We start from the raw sequence: 21,751 nt of genomic DNA, 5'->3' as shown, positions 1-21,751 counted from the left end.
TATTTTTCTTTCCTTTTTGCTCCTTCCTCCTTCTGGTTAACAAAATAAAGTTAAATCTACACCGGCTTTTCAACATACCCATCTACAAAAATTCAAAGCACCGTAATACACAGTACACACATTGGATAAGTACAGATGACCAATCTCATCACTATTTTGTAAAGCGTGCTAGTATGTGGTAGCCTTGTCTTGTAGGGAGGCAGTCGCCTCACTAAGGTCATCTGTTGAATATGAACGTCTGATGTGAGATGTGAGTTACAGATCATCTGCCTAATGGCTGGATGGCAAAGAACTCTGCTGTCTGTAAGATATTACTTTCATCTTCCCGATCAATTTTAAGTGGATCCTAAATCTAATAGATTTCACTCCTGGGATGTCTGAAGTTTTTATTCATGTATAATTTACTCTTGTATTCAGATGGAGGTTTTTATCTCTTAGCTTGAAACACTCTCTGCTGTGACAACATGGGCTGTGCATTTTTTTATTTGATTCATTTATCTAATACTTTATTGTATTTTAAATGATTTTAGAGGGTACTTTTTGCTTTGATATTGTGAAATTTATTTAAGTAAATAAATAGCTACATCGGAAATAAGAAATGGAGCTATTTATATACTAAATCAATGTAGATAATAATTGCTTCTAGCCAAATATTCCCTGAAATATTTAAGAGTCTGTAGAGGGGATAATTTCATTAATTGTGCAGTTGAGCTGGGGATATTTAAAAGTTTTTTTTTTAAAGGAAAATTAAAGTTCATGGGGAAAAGCAGAAGGCTTTCCAACCACTTTTTTTTTGTGCCTGGCAAAGAGCAGAAAGCAAATGGCAAGAACATTCTGTGTTCCTAACAATGTCAGAATTATAGAACAGACTCAGAAATATTATGATATGAAAGAGAAATTAGAGAGGCTTGCCTTTTGGAAGTAATATAATATAGCAATATAAAACACCTATGACTAAACCAAATCAAGAATTTTCAAGAACCAAAAGTGAATTATAAATTATTAACCTTTATAAAAATGTCAGGCATTTCTTTATTATAGTATTTACAAAGCTATTTGCCCAATATTGATGGTAATGAAATCCAATGGAGGCTCACACTAGAAGAAAAGGAAGAAAGCAATTTTTGCACATTTTCTTTTCTCCATTCTCTTATGTTCTGGAACATTCCTCATTCCTCAGATTTTTAGGAAGCACAGGGGAATTGACTTAGCAGAAGCAGTCAAAGGTAGTCTGAATCGATTTTTTATTGCACAATCAAGACAGAATTTGGACCAACAGACCAAATACTGTACAGACAGGAATATGTTAACGACTACAGTCCTTTTTTTATTAATTCCAAATGAAATTTAGCTGTGATCCCTGAACTTTGCTGGCTGATTAAACTATAGGATTTGGCAAGAACTCTGTTATATCAGCAGAACATAAAATAAAGTGCTGCCATTAAAAATATGTTAACAGAATCCTGGAAAGGCTGATTCTGTTATTTTAATTCAAGTCACACCCATAAAGTCTTCAGGTTACATTCTCTGTGTTCCTAAATCAGTTCATTATGATTAGAATCAACCTTTTACAATATATTAAAAATTGAATTAATGAGAGAAAAGATTATCTGAGCTAATGAATATTTTAATCTTAAATGCTAACTATCAATAGACTCCAAATGAAATGTAATAATCCAGACTGAGAGGGTTTCCCCCCCAGATTAATACGTGGTTTGCTTCAGTTTTCTAGAGAGTAATTTTTATATTTGCATATACTGCCAACTATTCCCCAAATAGCGTATTACCAAATGTTTGATCTTCTAGTCTTCACAAAGGACAACAAATAAGCAGAAGATCAAAACTTTTAAAGGCTATTCCTGTGGCTTAGAGAACTTTGTTCTCTGGTTCCCATCATCTATAGTGTGTTGTAATCATAAACTGTGGTAAGTTTAGAAATGTATAGTATCCGTTGTTGTGTTCTTGCCATTTAGCCTGCAAGGTTGCAGTTCCTGTTTACTTTTGCACTGTGCTCACCTAGCTTTTCCAACTAATCAATCAATGCATAATAAGGGGAGGAAGGGATGGTATTAGCAGGTTAGTTGCAGAGAATGACATTGATTACCGCTATGACAACTGATTCTTTGGAAGGACAAATACTGAAGCTGAAGCTCAAATACTTTAGCTACTTAAGGAGAAGCGAGGACTCATTGGAAAAGACCCTGATGTTGGGAAAGTCTGAAGGCAAAAGGAGAAGGGGATGGCAGAGGATGAGATGGTAGGATAGTGTCATCGACACAATGAACATGAATTTTGGCAAATTCTGGAAGACCGGTGTGTGTGTGTGTGTGTGTGTGGCATGCTATGGTTCATATGGTTGTGAAGAATTGGACAGACTTAGCAATTGAACACCACCAACAAATGACAACTGACTGGCTCAAGGTCGCTCAACTGGTTTCTGTGCCTAAAAGGAGGACTAGAATCCAGGTTTCCTCACGCCTGCTCCAGCATCTTCATGACTACATTGCATCGTCTCTCTAGCGTATTCCACACTTACTAATTAAAATTAAACTTAACAAAGGAAACATGATTAATACATGCTTGAGTAAATATATCAGTTGTTTCTAACGGCCTGAAGACTTTTAAAAAGGCCTTTGTTTAAGAGCATTTCCAGACCGTCAGCATTTCTAATCACAAAGTAATTAGGAAACAACCTATCCTCACCTTCTCTTCTGCCAATTTTGAAACACAAAGAACGCACACAGAGAGCACAATCACTGTTCAGATTCCTCCCTTGCAAAAGACTAGTAGATGAGTATTAAAAATAACATCTGATCAGTGTTCTGGCCAGTCCTGCTGTAATTATCTCTTTGTTGCTACTACTTTACACATAACAATGACGTGAAATTAATTGCTAGGGCTTCTCTCTCCACAGTTTTCAATATGTGCTCTATGTGTGGCTGGCCAGAAACAAAAAAATCTACCACAATACCACATGTCTTATCTGTTATTTGTCATTATTCTAAATCTGGATGCCCTGGGATTGCATCAAAAAGCAGAGAGGCTGGCACATCGCAAAGCAAAATGTCTTACTGGAATAGCACCTTCATTTCTAAGGCAGCTTCTGTGTTCTGCATGGGCCTTAAGGTATTAGGTGGTATAAAAACAGTTAACAGGCACAGGAGTTCTCAGGCTCCCCTTTAACTCACATCCTCAACATATGTGATGGCAGGTTCTCCTAACCTGGACTTAGCAGTAAATCACAGACATTCTGGCTTGGCCCATCTCCTTGCTTAAGATTCCTGGGCACGGCTTGGTTAGAGAAGCATTTCCATTGCAGTCAGGAATGAAAAGCCATATGCGTCTGGTTGGATATTACTAGTTCCAACTCTCGGTTGCTTTTCTCCTTGCCCTCCTATATCCTTGATGGTTCAGAATCATGCCTTCTTCATCCACAGACCTCAAGAATTAAAGGATACTTGATTCTTTGTTGCTGTAAAACTGTATAGGTCAGTGATGGCGAACCTTTTAGAGACTTGGTTGTTTCAGCGGGCAGGACTGGCCTAGGGGTATTTTAAATTGGTTTTAACTAAATTTTAGTAGAAGCGGCCTATTTAAATATTTATTTTTAATCATTTTCTTAAATTTTGTATTTTGTATTGTATTAGTTGTTTTTAAACTGGCTGTAAGCCGCCCTGAGTCCTCCGGGAGAAGGGCGGGGTATAAATATAATAAAATTCAAAAATTCAAATTCAGATCGAGTGCCCAAAACCCACCCCACCCCCTGCCCCATCACCCCGCCCCGCCCGCTCCACCCCACCTGCCGTGCCACCAACCACCTCCATGGCCTGCCGCAGATCGCTCAGGCGGTCCTGCAGTGCTATGGTGGTCACGCCCTCCACTCACACCCCGCATCTGCGCGCGACAGGGTGCGAGGGCGGAATGTTGTCCCTGCTGCCCAGCTGCCATGTGCTTGGCTGCACTGCTCTGCGCCCGGGGGTGACTATCCTCCGGGGGGGCTGCTGATGAGGAGGGGGCTGTGGGGGGAGGCAGGGCTGGGGCAATGGCGCGTATGCCCATAGAGGGTGAGTGCCACCTCTGGCACGCATGCCATAGGTTCGCCACCACTGGTATAGGTATTGAATCTCTCCCAGTTCCTGGAGTAGGAATTGCTGATTCTTGTCTCACCTGCCCCAAACCTTACACCTAGTTGTTCAGGATACTAAAGGGAGTGGTAGCAGAGGAGGGTTGCAGAAGGCATGCGTGGGGGAGAGATAGCTAGCACCCCTGCTGTTTTGCCAATTCTTCCACTGCTGCTCCTGTATTAGTCATAATTTCAGGCAGTAGCACTGCTGCCAATTTATAATATTTCCTCTCCATAGTTGGGGAAGGCATGCTATTAAGCCCTACCACAGAATACAGTCCAGAAAATAAGGTTCACATTAGTTAGATTTATTCACTGGATTTCATAATCTCATTAGGTAGACTTACGGTTAAGAGGAAAAAAAAAGGCTAATATACAGAATCTTGGAAACCGAATATACCAGGTCTCTAGCATTCATTCAGTAGAGAATTCATTAAGGTGGGATTTCTGAGAGCTATTTGAATCTCTTTTCTCCAGGAAAAAAAAAGAGCTAACCATCCTCAATGCTGAGATATCCATCTGCTTATTCCTGAGGTTTTGAGATATTCCTATTTCATTCCCAGCCCCAGAGATTTCCTTTACATACAGTGTGAAAAATAAGGGAGATTTTTGTACAGCTGGGGTCAGTGGAGTAACCCCATCTTCCTGCTTCTTCCACTCTGCCCTAAATTTGGAGGGGGGCCCTGTGCCTGAAAACTTTAATCATTGGGGACCCCCATCCAAATAACCCAGAAAACTCTACTTTGCCCCAGAAGGTGTTCCATGAAATGGGAGCCACCACTGAGAAGGCCTATCATCAATGACTCACATTCCATAAAACTCCTGAGTGGGAAGCCCTACAAGTAGCCCCCTCTGTCTGGACTGATTGGGCAGATTTGATTTTGGCAAAGCCATATATAATGATCCCCAATGCTAAACTGTAAAGAGGATATCCCCTGAAAAGGAGATGATCAGCATTTTGAACCGGAAGCTAACGGAATGAACTTCAGAATGAGTGTCATCTCATTTGATGAAGCTATTACGAGTTTAGCTACTACATTTTGTACCAAGCATAGTTTTGGGGTTGTCTCTGAAAACCACTTCACAGATCACAGCAACCCATCTAGGCTATGGTTATTATCACCAGGGCATCTTGGTTTAGTTAGAGTCACAACTAGTAGCTTTGGGCCAGTCATATTCTCCCTCTCCCTCCCTCCCTCCCTCCCTCCCTCCCTCTCTCTCTCTCTCTCTCTCCCCCTCCTCCTCCCTCCCTCCCTCCCTATCTCACTCTCTCTCTCTCAGCCCAATTCACCTCAAAATGTTATTTTGGGGGAAATAGTAGGGGGAAGATGTTAAGGCTTGACAAAGTCTTTGCAGGCTATGGCTTTCATCTGATGTTTAAAAAGGGACCACAGGAGCAGGAGAGCCAAACCACAAACCAACTTCTTCTGGGCTTATCACAGCCCCCAGAGTGACTACGGGACCAGATGTTACAAGATCACCATAATTTCTACCAAGCAAATCCATTTTGGTAGGATTTAATCTGAGTTTGTTTTCCCTAGAAAGGTGTTCATTTGCTGCTTAAGCAACCATTTAATTAAGCTTTCTACTTTCAAGGAAAAATAAAACAGTATGCATTTCAATTCATATCTTTGAGTCCTTTATACACTAGCACACAATAGCTGATTCCCCTCTCCTTATAAATAACATGGCTGTGTTTACCAGGCATATTGTAATTTCTTCAGTGTTAAACTTATGAAATTAACCCTTCCAATTGTTGCTTAATAAATAGCTTGTGGTTAAAGCACAATGTGAATCAAGTTGGTGAGTGAATTTACTCATTGAATTCACACAACTAAGCCATAATGTTGTTATATGGTTTTAGTCTGTCTAATACGTTGTATGAATCAGGCCACTCTGGTTTAAAAATCATGACTTATAACTTAGAAAGTTGGGTGAGTCCAACCAAATAGTAATTTACTGACCAAACCATGGTTAAGCAAACCATGGCACTGTTATTTGTGCCACACAATAATAAGCCACAATGGGTTATTAATCACATCATCTGGTTAAACCATCAGGCTAGAAACTGGGAGACCGTGAATTCTAGTCCTGCCTTAGGCCTGAAAACTGGCTGCGTGACTTTGGGCCCGTCATTCTCTCTCTCTCTCTCTCTCTCTCTCTCTCTCTCTCTCTCTCTCTCTCTCTCTCTCTCTCTCTCTCTCTCAGCCCAACTCACCTCAAAGTGTTGTTGTTGTGGAGAAACTAGTAGAGGGAAAGATGTTTTGGATATGTTCTCTGCCTTGAATTATTTGTAAAAATTATAAAGGCAGGATATAAATAAATAAAACATAAAAATCCAGTCAAGTGAGATACAATTTTCATGAACATTTTCCTGTGATTTTTTTTTTTTTTGTAAATTAAGGCAAGCTGCTTAGAGCTCTGATCTGCATAAGAGGTACATAAAAACTTTCATCCACCATTTAAAGGATGAGTAATGTATGAGCTGAAGCTTAAGCTCTTGAAATTCCACCCTTCTATTCAGAGCTTGTCATCAATGTCTTGATTTGAAAAACATCATTTACAGATAACTGTTTGTGCTCTTCTAATTGAACAGGGACAGCTCACTGAACTGTTTCATTTAGATAAAAGAAAACTAATATTCAACACAAAGGTCTAAGATTGGCTTGCCAGCCAACCAGCACTAATTGCTCATAGCAATTCATTCAGACTGCTGGGAACTTGCTGCGGCCCTCTTGACAATGTTATACTCCTGCGTTCCCTGAAAGAATTCAATGTACAGCACGAAGCACTTAAGGTGGTGAGCTTAGGGGAAAAAAACCCATGACTTTGCTGGGAAAATCTCTTGGATGATAAGAGTACAAATCAAAAGTACTGACATTGTTTTATACATCATAAGTGAGAGCTGCAATAAACTGGAATTCCAAATATTATGGAAAATTTTTCTTATACAGGACATGTTAAAGGTAATCCGTGACTTATAATCATTCATTTACTGACTGTTGGAAGTTAACAGCACTGAAAAAAGTGACTTATGACTGACCTTCACATTTATGACCGTTGCAGCATCCATGTGGTCACATGATCAAAATTCAGATTCTTGTCAACTAGCTCATATTTATGACCATTGCAGTGTCCCGGGGTCATGTGATCACCTTTTGTGTCCTCCCGACAAGCAAAGTCAATGGGAAAGCCAGATTCACTTAGCAACTGTGTTACTAACTTAACAACTGTAGTGATTCGCTTAACACCTGTGGCAAGAAAGGTTATAAAATGGAGTAAAACTCACTTAACAACTGTCTTACTCAGCAACAGAAATTTTGGGCTCAATTGTGGTTGTAAGTCGAGGACTACCTGTATTTCACAGCATCAGTCCTCCCAATATTAAGTGACCCTCATCACAAAAGACACTCAACATTCTGTGCTAAGGCGAATTCACCATATTAATGGACCTAGTTTGGGTTCCATGAAGACTTATTTTCTCCCTCATGAGATTAAATCAGCTGAAGACCCTAACCAATCTGCCTTACAGTAAAACATTAAAACCTTGAATTAGAAAAGTAGATGTCAACAATATTTAAGGGATTAGGTTAAAGGAAGGTATTTGGCAGAAATCTGATTCAGAAGGGTATGAGATCTGACAATGAGCCAACACTGGAAAGTACATTGTGGCTTTATGCCAGGAAGAGGTTGTGCAGACTTGAATTTGCACTTCAGTGTCAGTGGGAAAAATGTTTGAATGTCAAAAAGTTTATTGTATGTTTGTTGATTCAGAGAAAACATACGATAAAGTAAATTGGACCATGTCATGGAAAGCTTTGCATAAATATGGACTTCAAAGTTGCTTGCTTGTATGCTCTAAGAATGGCATAGGATGGAATTAAAACAGTGAGAATCAGTGCTTAGCAAATGGTCCAACACTGAGCAGGGAGTATGTCAGAAATGTGGAATGTCTGCAGGATCCAATCTGGATGAATCACTGGGACCAGAGATTTAGTCTTCTAAATGTTCAGACTCCTGCTGGAACCCATCCTCCAGAGACAAGTTCCCTGAGGATGGGCTCTAGCACAAGTCCGAAAGCTAAATCTTTAGTCCCAGTGACCGATCCAGATTGGATCTTGCAACATTATCCTGGGACACGTATTTTGCCTCCATTCATGTGGAATGTCTCTTTGGTTGTTTAATGCATTTATGGACATGAGTGTAATAATGCTTATGGATGTTAGTGCTTTGGTATTCAGAGAACGCCATGTTGTTGGCTGAAAACCCAAAGGATTTAGAGCAAATGTATAGTTAGACCATGTAATGCTATAAGGATCATGGATCTGAACATTAATATATCAAAAGGTCTTAGTAATTGTCTTTGACAGGAATAAAAGGAGTGAACAAGGGCAAGTCAATGGAAAAAACACCCCTAAAACAAGTAGACAAATGTGTCTATCTGGTTAGAATATTTATTGAAGATGGGAAAATAGCATGTATCATTTATATAACTGTGAGAGGGATCTCGGAGTCTTAGTGGACAATCACTTAAATATGAGCCAGCAGTGTGCTTCAGCTGCCAAAAAAGCCAACACAGTGCTGGGCTGCATTAACAGAGGGATAGAATCAAGATCACATGAAGTATTAATACCACTTTACAATGCCTTGGTAAGGCCACACTTGGAATACTGCATCCAGTTTTGGTCACCACGATGTAAAAAAGATGCTGAGATTCTAGAAAGAGTACAGAGAAGAGCAACAAAGATGATTAGGGGACTGGAGGCTAAAACATATAAGGAACGGTTGCTGGAATTGGGTATGTCTAGTTTAATGAAGAGAAGAACGAGGGGGGACATGATAGCAGTCTTCCAATATCTCAGGGGCTGCCACAAAGAAGAGGGAGTCAAGCTATTCTCCAAGGCGCCTGAAGGCAGGACAAGAAGCAACGGATGGAAACTGATCAAGGAGTGAAGCAACTTAGAACTAAGGAGAAACTTCCTGACAGTTAGAACAATTAACCAGTGGAACAACCTGCCTCCAGAAGTGGTGAATGCTCCAACACTGGAAGTTTTTAAGAAGAGACTGGACAGCCATTTGTCTGAAATGGTGTAGGGTTCCTGCCTGAGCAGGGGGTTGGACTTGATGACCTCCAAGGTCTCTTCCAACTTATTATTATTATTATTATTATTATTATTATTATTATTATTATTATTATTATTATTATTATTATTATTATAATAATATTTGGATGATGCCATATAGATCAACACAGATGTCGGGAAATAGCTTTATTATTAGCACACTAATTTTAAATTAATTGAAATCTTGCTTCAGTCAATAAATAATCTTAATGTGACTAAAATATAATAAATTGTGGCCTTAGATTAAATGCGATCATTAATTAACTCAAAGTCACTTAATAGCCATTTGTAAAATGTTCTGTAATAAAACGGCTGAATCACTCTAAACATTCATTTACAAGACTGGCAGACATAACTTTTCACAATTATTTTTATTTTATTTGTACCCTGATAACATTTTATCTCCTGTTTCATATTAATTATTATTCATATTCATATTCATATTCATTCATATTAAATTTGATTATGGCCATGTATATTATGGCAACCTAGAAAATCGTCTTGCCTTGTACAAAGATATTTTACATGAATCTTTTCTTCCAAGAGATGCTGTGAAAACTCCATCCAATTTTCCAATATTTCTGTTTTTATCATATTTGTCAACTCACAAAAATCTGATCCAACTAATTAGTTATTTCATAAATTTTAAGTCCTGTGTAGAAGTTCCTTTCAATCAAGAAAATTCCTATTACTTTTACTAGTTGTTTATACATTCACTCACAGATGAATCGAGGAATTAGCAAAAAAAAACCTAAAGTATTTCATTTTAGAAGTGAAGGGAATAATGGTTCTTCTTGGCTGCAATATTGCTAAATGAAAAATCATGGTTTATTATACTACTGTATATCATAATAAGTTTATTAATAACTTCTTCAGATTTATTAAGAATGAATATTAGATTAGGTGTGATGGGTCCCATTTTTTAAAAAGTGCCATATGATGGGACCCAAGAAGAGCACTTTTCAGTCATGGTATCCATTTTTTACAACATCAGCTGGATGGAGATTAGATTGATCCTGACCTTATTAGCACTGAAGATATGACTGTGTCATTGGGCATGGGGATCAGAAGGTGGGGCAGAGCCCATGAGAAGGTATGTTGATGTGTATTTATGTATTTTTATGGTGTATATTACAATAGATTTTAACTATTGTTAGCTGCTCAGAGTCATCACGAGGAGATGGGCAGCCACATAAATTAACATGGATGGATGGATGGACGGACAGATGAAAAATCACATTGGAAGAAAGCAATAGAAAATTTATAATTGACCAAAGTATAGAAAAGTACGTGTCCTTGCAGTCACCAGGATTCAGCACTGGTTCAAAGGGGACTTTGAGAATATGGAAAAAAGCATAAGCTTGAACAATGCAAACTTCCTATACTAATGGTTGTTAAAGTCATTATTGGTCAGCACTGAATTATCATAGAAATATTATATTCCAAATAACTAAAAATGAAATAAAATAAGAACAGCATCACGCCCAATTTGATAAACAAGGAACAACTAACCGTGACAAATTGAGTTTACAAGCAACAAATAGCTTTCCCACTAAATCATATGCTAATGGTTTCATAAATTACAAAACAATTTTTGACCAATTAAGTATCTCCCTAAAGAGTAACATAATACTTGTATTCTGTATATTATAGATCTAAACCCTTTGAAGCAGAAACATTATATATAATTTTATAAAAAGTACACTTTATAAGAAAGTGCATTTTTGCTTTTAGCAATTCTAAGTACTTATATTAGGCAGGTCCAAACAAACTCAGTTATTACCAAGTAAAAGAATGTAGAACAGGTATTTATAAACCTTGAAGAATGACCAATTGTCTGCTTGCAGTTTTATGTTAGAACTATTCTTAATCTGCTAAATGGCATGCACTTCTAGCCTCTGACAAAGCCTTGCAATTGAGCAACTCATTCCTTAATCTGGAGCAGAGACAAGAAAAGCAATCATGTTTACACATTTTATCAGACTAAAACTAAGGCTAGGGGAAATGATATGCCTTGATATTGTCTTCTATTAGCGTATATACTGTGTGCATTCATATATTGAGAGTAGGTTAGTGAGCAGAAGGCAAGTAATAACACTTTCCCCTTTCTTGTAACCTCTGCCCACAAAAAAAGAACTTGGAATTATATGGCTAGAGGCCAATCAGCTTCAGTGTGCAATTGTATCTCTGTGGACCAGCATTAACCCAGACCTAGAGCATCATATTCAACTTAATATAGAAACTCCTGTCATCAACACTGTGTCAGCATTTCCAAGGCAAAGACCTAGCATTCCACTATTGCTAACTTGAGCAAATTAATCAAATTTCATTTTAGAGTTAAATAGAGAAAGATGCTGATCTAAAGGAAATGTTTCCTTCCAAGAGGAGGAGGAGGAAGACAAACAGGAAAGTCAAATGCTACCAACATGCTTGAGGATGCTACAGGAAAATGTGTCTCGGGTATTACTACAAAGATCTAAGCCAAATTTGGGGGGGGGGGGGCTAGAGTGCTTTGGTTTTATAGGAAGATGGAGATAGCAGGTCTGGTTGAAATCTGGTAGAATAAACAGAGCCAGTGAGAAAATGTTATCTTTAGAGACAATTTCTATCTGAAGAATAGGGAATATTTCCTTGAACATCTAAATAAATAGATGATGGCATGTATAAAGCAGTCAGAGGCAGGAAGCAAGCAAAGGATATCGTTTAATAGATCATAACAAAAAACATTTACTATTATAAAGCTGGTTTAAATATTCTCTGACTTTTGTCAAATGCTATTGCTGTTCTTTGTCTACCTGAAGGAGGTGTATGTGTAACCTTTTTTAAAATTTTCATATATATTGATGTATATTTTCAATATACCGTACATCAATATATATCTACAGGTATATTTATACCTATTTATAAACTATAATGTATATCAATATATATCAAGGATTATATATTGAAAAATTAATTCTCTATGTCTGTTTGATAAATATTCTAACTGAAGCTGACATTTTATAAAATGTCCATGATAAATCCAAACACTGCATTGCCATATGTTACAGTACTCTTATTACCTGTAAAAGTATCTCATTTTTAAAGAATCAATATTTTGATAACTAAGAAACTAAATTCTGTTCCACTGCAGGTTGAAACAAATACATTCCCTTTAAAGACAGAAATAGCTTTAACTATTTTTAAGAGAGATACTTTTAAGAATATTCTTTAGTTTGATGGGTAGAAAGACATACTTTTGAGTTTTTCTGGCAACATGTACATATACTGTAATTCAATATCTATATATATTACATCATATAAATCAAGAAAATTAAGAGTCTTCTGATGCCTTGCATGTTAATGTTTAGAGTCCTCAAAAGCTTCTGTGACAATAAATTTTGAAAGGAACTAAATAAATCTGTATATTTCAAATGTGCCATAAGTTTTGTTCTTTTTCGCGTAATGCATTCCTATATTTACCCTCACATGCATAAATAAGCTTTAGACCACGACAAATCTCTGATCTGTTAATCTAAGTTAATATTTATTTTTCATTCTCTATTACCATAGCGTATCACAAAACAGCCTTAAAAATGTCTCCATGTTAAAATTAGCAGCGGTACTCTTGATTAATCATCTGGAGCTTTAATTAATTCATTGATTAATGTTTGCTATCTTATTTGCTTTCTAATATATAACAGGAAGCACAATTAATGAATGCTTTCTTGACAGAAAGTTATTGGAGATTTGTATGAGAAACATTTTATGAAGTTTACACACTCGTGATTTCATTAAACTGCTCCTGTTTACATGAGAATTGAAGGACTGCTGTGGTACAGAGAATGGGAGATAGTACTGTAATTCATATCCCAATGCCAGGTTCTAAAGCTACCATATCTCAGTCTATTGTACCCTATAGAGTAGGTTATTGCAGGATTCAGCTATAAACATAGACCTATCCCAGTGGTGGCGAACCTATGGCACGGGTGCCAGAGGTGGCACTCAGAGCCCCCTCTGTGGGCACGCATGCCGTCGCCCCAGTCCTAGGCCTTCAGCTGGGTTTTATAAAACCTTTTTGCTTTAGGCCTCTGCCGCTGTGTGCAAAAAAAAAAAGGTTCAATCAATCAGTCAATTTCAACTTCTTGCGGGAAAAACAAAGATCTTGCAAAGTTGGAATTGATTGATTGAACTTTTTAGTCCCACCCAGTCTGCTGTTACCACCGCAGCCACGCCCACCCAATGGGCCACACCCACCCGGCACCCAACGATGCATAAGTGGGTTTTGGGTTGCAGTTTGGGCATTCGGTCTCTAAAAGGTTCGCCATCACTGACCTATCCTCTTTTGCACCTTCCATAGTACAAAGGAAACAGACACTCACAGCTTGTTTATTGCAACAGTTGCCTTTAGCTGTATTGATGTTAAAGGAGTGTTTCCCCCTTAACATTTATATGCAGCCTCAAGATGAATAAAATATGTTATGCTTCACCTTTATACCCCAGAAGCAAAGTCAGGTAACCAGCAGTGGGTAAGATCAGAGGGGTGCTAATTGGTCATTTCAGGCTAATTCAAAAAATGTCCTTCTCACCAGGCCCTGAACTGTCACCTCTGCCACCACTCTGCTCTTGCTTTCTAAAAAAAACTGGAGATCTTTTGGGTTTGCCCAAGGCATCATGACCGTTTAGCCAACACTACCTTAGTACTTTAAGCCTGTAGTCCTCACCAGTTTAGTGCAACGTTTAAGTAATGTTAAGTATATTTTATTTCTTCCCACGAGGATTCCTACTTGCATGCCATCAAATGCCATATTGCTGCCTTTCAAATATGAGGGGGTGAAATTAAGAACTGGTTGCAGAACCTGGCTGAACTTTAAGGAAACACCCATGCAGAGGTCCAAACACCTTAAAAACTACAATTCTATTTCAGAATTTTGCTCACAATCAGTTCTTTTATAGCACCTGAAACCCCTGGAATGTGCTTCTTTGCCTACCACTTGGTAGTTTTGACTAGGTTCTGTCCTCCTTTGGTTGATGGCGTTTTGAGTCCTTTTAGCTCTGATCTTCTGACTTCAGACTAGATTACTAGAACCTACATGGAAAAGCCTGTGGAATGTTTTTGTTATTATCCTATTTGCCAGCTTGAAACATTTAAAACACTGTATTGGCCTCTTTTCATAAGAAAAACAAAGAACCTTTTTCTTTTTCTTTTCTAAACTCAAGGTATTTTGTATCTATTTCCTCTTTTGTAATTGATATTTTAATCTGTCTGACAAAATGGGATGTAGTCAACGAAAGCTAATGCCACAATATATTGATCTCCTGTTTTCTCTGAAATTATTAAAATCTTGGTTGATCGTGTGGAAACTCAAAAAGCTGACAATTTAGAGACTTGCAACTTAATTACAAACAACTGTAGGGATGAATTTCCTTCAATAGATTTCCTAAATTAATGGTGGTGGTCAGCATCCCATTATTTGTATAATCTGGCCACACTCTTCCTCACCTTCAATCTGAAAAGAATGGGAATAGGAGAAAAATTCCTGACAGGACTGTATTATTCAATAGTAACAATAGGAAGCCCAACCTAGTACCTATAAAAATAGCCTATGATACATTTACAAAGGATGGGGGAATATATTAGTTACCCACATGACATGTCATGTCATGTCATGTCATGTCATGTCATATCATACCATACCTCATATCACATTTCTGGACTAACATACTGGCAGTTCATGCATACAGTTTTGCTATTAAAAAAACCTGAAGATAATTACCACTAGAAATTGTTACCCTCATAAAAAGTATTAGCTATCTATGAAATAGGAGCATTCAAGCTTAAAAGGTCTTTAACGTAAACCTTGGATAGTGATTATTTAAATTACATATGAGTGGTATCCTAACATGGTGCTGCCATGAACAAATATGCTGTTAGATCTCCCCTTGTGTGGGAAAGAAACTGACAGAGCCAAGGGAAGGAGTTAAATGAGGTATCAGTTTAGAATCATTAGATAGTCACAAAAGAACAACCCTTGAGAGCAGTTGACCCTTTCCTAGTTCTGTCCAGGTGCAAGCCGTTAGTCTGAGAAGATTTCTGTGCATAGGCTTTAGCAATAAACCAATAATTAGAACCTTCACATGTGGACCTGGTTTTTTGAGCCTAACACCTTGACTCCCTCCAGGGACTCCCTCCTTCAAATGTATTTTACATTCAATTATTGAAAGGAAAGAATACTTACATTATCATTGCTTCCTTTGTTGTCCTCATATTTGGTCTCTATGTGAATGGAGAACTTGGGCAAAAATGAGCACTGCAAAGAAAACACATAATACAACAATTAATACCCATTAACAATTTCATGATGTCCTTTTTCCATTACAGTATCCTGGCTATAATTCCTACCTGCCTCATATTTGGGAGAATTAGCCTGACATTTATAGGCGCAAAATCTCTATAAGGACAGGAAAAAAGAATACTGCACAAGTTCAACATTCTCCATGAACTTTTTCAGCCCATGGATAGTTTCCTAAATTTTGCTGGCAAGTTACACTTTCATCAGAACCATAGCATTTGTTTTCTGTGAAGATAGTTATGCTGCACTTGCAAGGGTAAGTAATAAAAACAAACCAATTTATAGGAAAAAAATAAACTTTGAGAAGAAAGACAGAAGAGTGGATGTAACTGGCATATGAATTGAAGGAAGTTGAATCTTTTTGCCACCTACCATATTTCAGTTGCCTAATTATCAAAATTATTTTTCCTGCCATAGAATTCCTAATGTATGCTTGGAGATATTTTTCATTGATGTAACAACTTCCAGATTTATGACAAATAAATCAGGATAGAATGAATGAATAGAATGAAATCATCATCATCATCATCATCATCATCATCATCATCATCATCATCATCCCTGTAAGATAGAGGTCTTCAAACTTAGCAACTTTGAGATTTGTGGACTTCAGTTCCCAGAAGTTCTCAGCACAACTGGCTGACAAATTCTGGGAATTGAAGTCCATAAGCCATAAAGGGGCTTTCCCACCCCTGCTGTATGATGCTAATCTACTATCTTCATGTCCTTCTGCATAAAAAAGACCCACAAAAGGACTTTAAATGACATGTCTTCATGACATTGCCATTGTTTCATCCACAGAGGAAGAAACCTCAAAAGGAGTCTTTCCTCCACCAGACAGAATGTTGGTCACGGCCACAGTCTAGGATACAACTGACAATGTGCTTGAGGCTGCAATTCACACATATCCTATGCACCTGTTTAGTCTTCTATGGAAAAGACCTCTCCTCTACTTACTGGGCTCTGGACTCCATAGCCATGTTGGCTTGAGCTGCAGAAATGACCAGTTATCACCTTCCATACTGGAATCTATTCCTGTGTCCAAATACTACTTTTCTTAGCATTTGTCAGATCTTATACACAATTTGTCCTCGACTTACAACCATTTGTTTAGTAACCATTCAAAGTTACAACAGCACTGAAAAAAGTGACTTATGATCATTTTTCACACTTATGACCACTGCAAGCATCCCCAAGGTTATGTGATCAAAATTCATGCATTTGGCAACTGGCATGTAATTATGATAGTTGCATTGTCCCGGGGTCACGTGATCACCATTGGTAACCCTCCCAGCCAGCTTTTGACAAGCAAAGTCCATGGGGGAAGACAGATTTGCTTAATGACCATGTGATTCACAACTGTAGTAATCTGCTTAACAGCCATGGCAAAAAGGTCATAAAATGAGGCAAAATTCATTTAGCAATTCATTGCTTAGCAATAGAAATTTTGGGCTCGGTTGTAGTCGTAAATTGAGGACTACCTGAAGTCTCTTTATAATCATGGGTTCAGATGTGCTAGATGTGTTTTTTGAACAAGGGTTTAAAGATTGCTCAACTCTTGTGCTGCACAGGAGTGTGACTGATGCCAGGAAACAGATTTGGGTTCTGCTTCTTCTCCCCCAATGAGGTACTGTAAACGTTCTGCTGCTTTTGCTGGCAAAGGGTTTCACATGACAATGGTTTTTACTGGGGCGGGCACTGCCACTCGCTTCACCTTTATGTCACCATAATATGCTATGGTGCAGAGGAGAGATGCTGGATGAAATGGGAGGGAGTGTCCCTGGTGCCTCCCTTCATCCTTCTGACCTGTTAGCTGGACTGTTTTTGTACAGGTGTTTAGTGCTCCCTCCAAAGAGTGCTGGACCCATGTTTTAAAAAAGCCTGTTATGATCGGTTATGCAGGCAACTTAATAGCATTCCAAGCATCATTTACACTTGCCCAATGCTGCCACCACCATCACACATTAAGGAATATTGGTTATTTTTTCTGCTGGCAAGAAAAAATGGAAATTTTTGGTGGAAGAAGAGACAGTCAGGGAAACTCACCGCTTCCTTTAACCTGTCTCACATTCAGCACCACTGACTAGCCCTGTAACTGAGATAGAATAAAGTTTAGCAGCCAATTTATGCTGGTATATTTTTCTGACAATTTAAGCAATGGAGGAATGTGTGTTAACCTGGCTATGACAAAGTATCCAAAGAGTGACAGAATAAAGTATATTAGCCAAATGCAAGTATTTCAAAGAGAACCGAGTGTGTAGATGCTGGATTCTTGTCTAAATGTTAGCTGAATAACAAAAGAGTCCAGCCCAGGATAAAAATCCTCTCCAGAAGGATCCAAGCTGAGTCAATTTTTAGAAATAAGAATAAAGTAGCAGTTTGTAGGTAATGCTATACTCTGGAGAGTCATTCCCACTCATTTCAAACTAACTAAAGTGATTAACCATCTGGCTCATATTGGCAGCTTAATATATCCTAAAAGTACCTTAGTAATTGCGCTTTGAATCTAGAATTTATTCTATTTTTAAATTCCCATGCTTCTGTAGTACGTACTCCAACTCCCCAACTCCTCCAATCCTAGTCTGTGAGAAAGAAGATCATCCCATTGTGCTTGAGTGGCAGACTCTGGATTCACCCTATGTCTTTAAGGTGCCTTCCTATAACCTTCTTCTTTAATTTATGGAAAAATAATTTCCATAATTCTAAAAATGGTAAAGTAACTGTCCCATACACTGGGTTCATTATGATTAGGACAAAAAATTAATTCATTATTTTCTAAAGCCTCCCATCTCAATCCAGTGACTCTGGGTGGCGAACAATTCTAAAACAATCAGCAGTTAAAAATAGTATAAAAATAAATATGTATATCAACTGAGAACATTATCATAATAATTGTCAGTATAGCCAAGAAACAGGGCCCTTAACACATTTGGGGGCCCAGTCCTGGGCACATAGCCAAGTTTTTAAGGTCTTACACAAGAACCACAGGATTGCATCAACTTAAATCTCTGAAGAAAGGATGTTCTAAAGGGCAAAGGCTACAGCAGAGAAGGCCTGTCTCCTGATTTGTGCCTGGCGATTTTTCTTGCTGACAGGACCCACAGTATACCTGACTTGCCAGACCAAATTGGTTGGGTAGAAACTGTTAGGAAAAGATGATCCTTTAGTAAACTGGTCCCAAACCATATAGGGCTTTAAAGAAGACAACTAAAAACTGCAATTGCACTTGGAAACACACCGGTAATCAAAGCAGCTCAAGCAATAGTGTTGTTATATGTATCACATATCTGACACAATTTACTGCCCATGCAGCCACATTCTGTACCATTTGAAGCTTCCAAATGCTCTTTTAAGGGCAACCCCGTGTACAATGTATTGCAGTAGTCCAAACTAGAGGTTTCTCCTTTGAAAATGGAAACATACAGAAATTAAAGTGGAGTGTTGAATGGTTGGTTGGTTGGTTGATCAAATGCATATCTTGATATTTTAGGACTAAGTGCATATTTGGAAATATTTGAAATTTTAGCATCAACTGATTTAATAAGAGGTTTTGTGTTTTGTCCATATAGGATGCCATTTTGTGTCCCATTTTAAGGAAAGGCTATTTCTTGCTATTTTTAGATTTTTGCTGCACTTTAAACTATAATCAATGACATAATATGTACACTTACTATCAACATTTAACAGTAACTATCTAAATCTAGATTATAATGCAAGTATTTTGGGATTCATCCTATGGATCCATTGTATTTAGCAAAGATAGTAAATGACTGCAACATACAGAATGGTACTTTAGTGACAACGTATTAATTCATACAAGAAATAAAATCAGATACAAATGCAAAAAGTTGATGTTGCAAGCATATTAAAATTTAAAACATTTGATTCCTACTTGTTTCAATTCCTTTGGGCATAGACTTTTCAAGTACTAAACTAGCATTTTTGTTAGCACACATGGCATATAAAGGAATACACAGAGCATATTCTCCAATTTCCTATTTAACATTTCTAGAAGTGGCCAGGTGCTGCTCTACAGATAAATAATAATGAATCAAAATAATATTTGTAAGAGATACTCTGTCACAAACTGAAGCAGGCAACAGAGAAAATCTCATTCTCAGGATCCGGTTTGTCAAATTTTTGAGAAACTTGAGAAAAAAACAACTATTAAATGCTAACAATTTCTCCTAAGCCAACATTACTGAGGGTCCTCCATTTGGGTTTTCTGCCAAAAAATCAATTTGTTCCACATGCAATTGTGCAGAAATTTTTCAGCATATTTGAAAACTGGTATCATGCCCTACCTATTTTAAACCAAACACATCCCCTCTTAGTACTCAGTTTAAATCCTTCCGATAATCTTGACTGTCTTTCCAATCTGTCTGAATGTGTGAGGTCCAAAATGTGTGGTTTCGCCACTGTGAAACAGAAAGCAACTCTTTCTTCTCCTAGTTTGAAAACTCTTCTTTTCTTGATGGAATCTAAAACTAAATCTAAATCATAGCTTGGTATCATTTTTCCAAGAACAAATGCCAATCCAGAGAACTATCCTTGTTACTGAATTACCACGATACACAAATATCCATTTGACTTCATTTTGCCTTTGGGGAAAATGATATTTATTAAAAAAAATGTGTATGTCTGCATAAAATTGCAGACAAGTTATCCCAAAAGTGCTTTTCAAAAGGCAACTGGACTTTCTTTTTTTTTTTCCCTTGAAAACTTTTCACTTCTCATCCAAGAAACTTCTTCAGTTCTAATGAGAAGCAAAATGTTTTCAAGGAAAAAAAAAAAGTCCAGTTGCCTTTTAAAAAGCACTTTTGGGACAACCATGACCTGGATGACAGAGAATCTCCACAGACCAGTGGCCCCCACCCTTTTGGACACCAGGGACCAGTTCTGTGGAGAGTTTTTTCTGTGGACCGGGGGGGGGGGGGCATGGTTTTGCATCCTGTGACTGTGACTTGCATCCTTGCTTGTGTGCCCTGATTTCTGGCATGCCGTCGACCGGTGTTGGTCCACAGACCGGGGGTTGGAGACCCTTGCCATAGACATTGCAGACAAGTTCTCAAAATTTCAGCCCTCTCTGATTTCTCATAGCACTGGGGAAATGCATGCTGACCCTATGCCCGTGATTACAAAGGGCTATGCTTGTTTCCCACCTATTATGTGCCCAGAACTGTTTATCTTCACATATTTTAATATACAACCAATATAAATTAGCTTTCAGCATGCCACAGTGGAGAAGGAGCAGATTAAACTCTAACTTAATTAATTGCTAAGAAAACGTTGTGAGTATTCCCTAGACAGAGGAAGAAAACAGCCATGGAAAACACATAGTGATAGTCAAGTTTTAAATTCACTAAGATGCCTTCTACTAAAAAAGAAAAGAAAAAAGAATTAAGGCTATTTTTAGGGTGATGATTGATGAACGTTGCCATGGCAATAAGAAGCAACAGCATGAACATGGTATAATTTGCGCAAGCTAAGACAAGTGCCAAAGAATTAAAGACACTAAACAGAAAACACATGACATTTTTTTATCAGTCAGCGGTGATATAATTGTAACCTTTCCATACCAACCGCACTTGAAATGATAATGAGATTACAATATTCTGAAATAGAAATATTGAAAATGAAGACAGATAACATTTCTCAACTCTTTCATTTGAGGAACCTGTTTTGTGTGGTAATATCTGATGGGATGTTTACAGAACAGCTGAACTGATTCTTAAGCCATTCCTCATTGTTCTGCTCTTTAGAAGTATTAATTCTGAACTACTGGAAATTACTTTGAGTCTATCAAATAATAGGAGGAGTAAAAATTTATGTATTTATTTGTCATATTTATATAATTTTGATTTTGATTTTGATTTTATTAAATTTATACCCCGCCCTTCTCCCGGAGGACTCAGGGCGGCTTACAGCCAGTTTAAAACAATGGTACAATACAATACAAAATTTAAAAAGATTAAAAAACTATTCAAATTTGGCCGCTTCTACTAAAAATTTAATTTAAAACCCCTTTAAAATACCCCTAGGCCAGTCCTGCCTGCTGAAATAACCAGGTCTTAAGGGCGCGGCGGAAGGAGGGGAGATCCGGGATCACCCGGATCTCTGGGGGCAGCTCGTTCCAGAGGGTGGGTGCTCCGACAGAGAAGGCTCTCCCCCTG

The 21,751-nt window shown here is 37.9% G+C and overlaps 1 protein-coding gene across 1 annotated transcript in view; it reads right to left on the bottom strand.

Annotated features, from left to right (window-relative positions):
• Nucleotides 1-21,751, bottom strand: part of PITPNC1 (phosphatidylinositol transfer protein cytoplasmic 1) — a 167,554-nt gene that overhangs the window by 24,857 nt on the left and 120,946 nt on the right. The window contains exon 5 of the mRNA XM_015812961.1: nucleotides 15,465-15,536. Coding sequence (XP_015668447.1) covers nucleotides 15,465-15,536 — 72 coding nt within the window. The remainder of the gene's footprint in view (nucleotides 1-15,464; nucleotides 15,537-21,751) is intronic.

The sequence above is a fragment of the Protobothrops mucrosquamatus genome, unplaced genomic scaffold, assembly GCF_001527695.2.
Source record: "Protobothrops mucrosquamatus isolate PMUCROS unplaced genomic scaffold, P.Mucros_1.0 scaffold124, whole genome shotgun sequence".
Classification (NCBI taxonomy): Eukaryota; Metazoa; Chordata; class Lepidosauria; order Squamata; family Viperidae; genus Protobothrops; species Protobothrops mucrosquamatus.
This window is presented reverse-complemented; position numbering and strand designations above follow the sequence as displayed.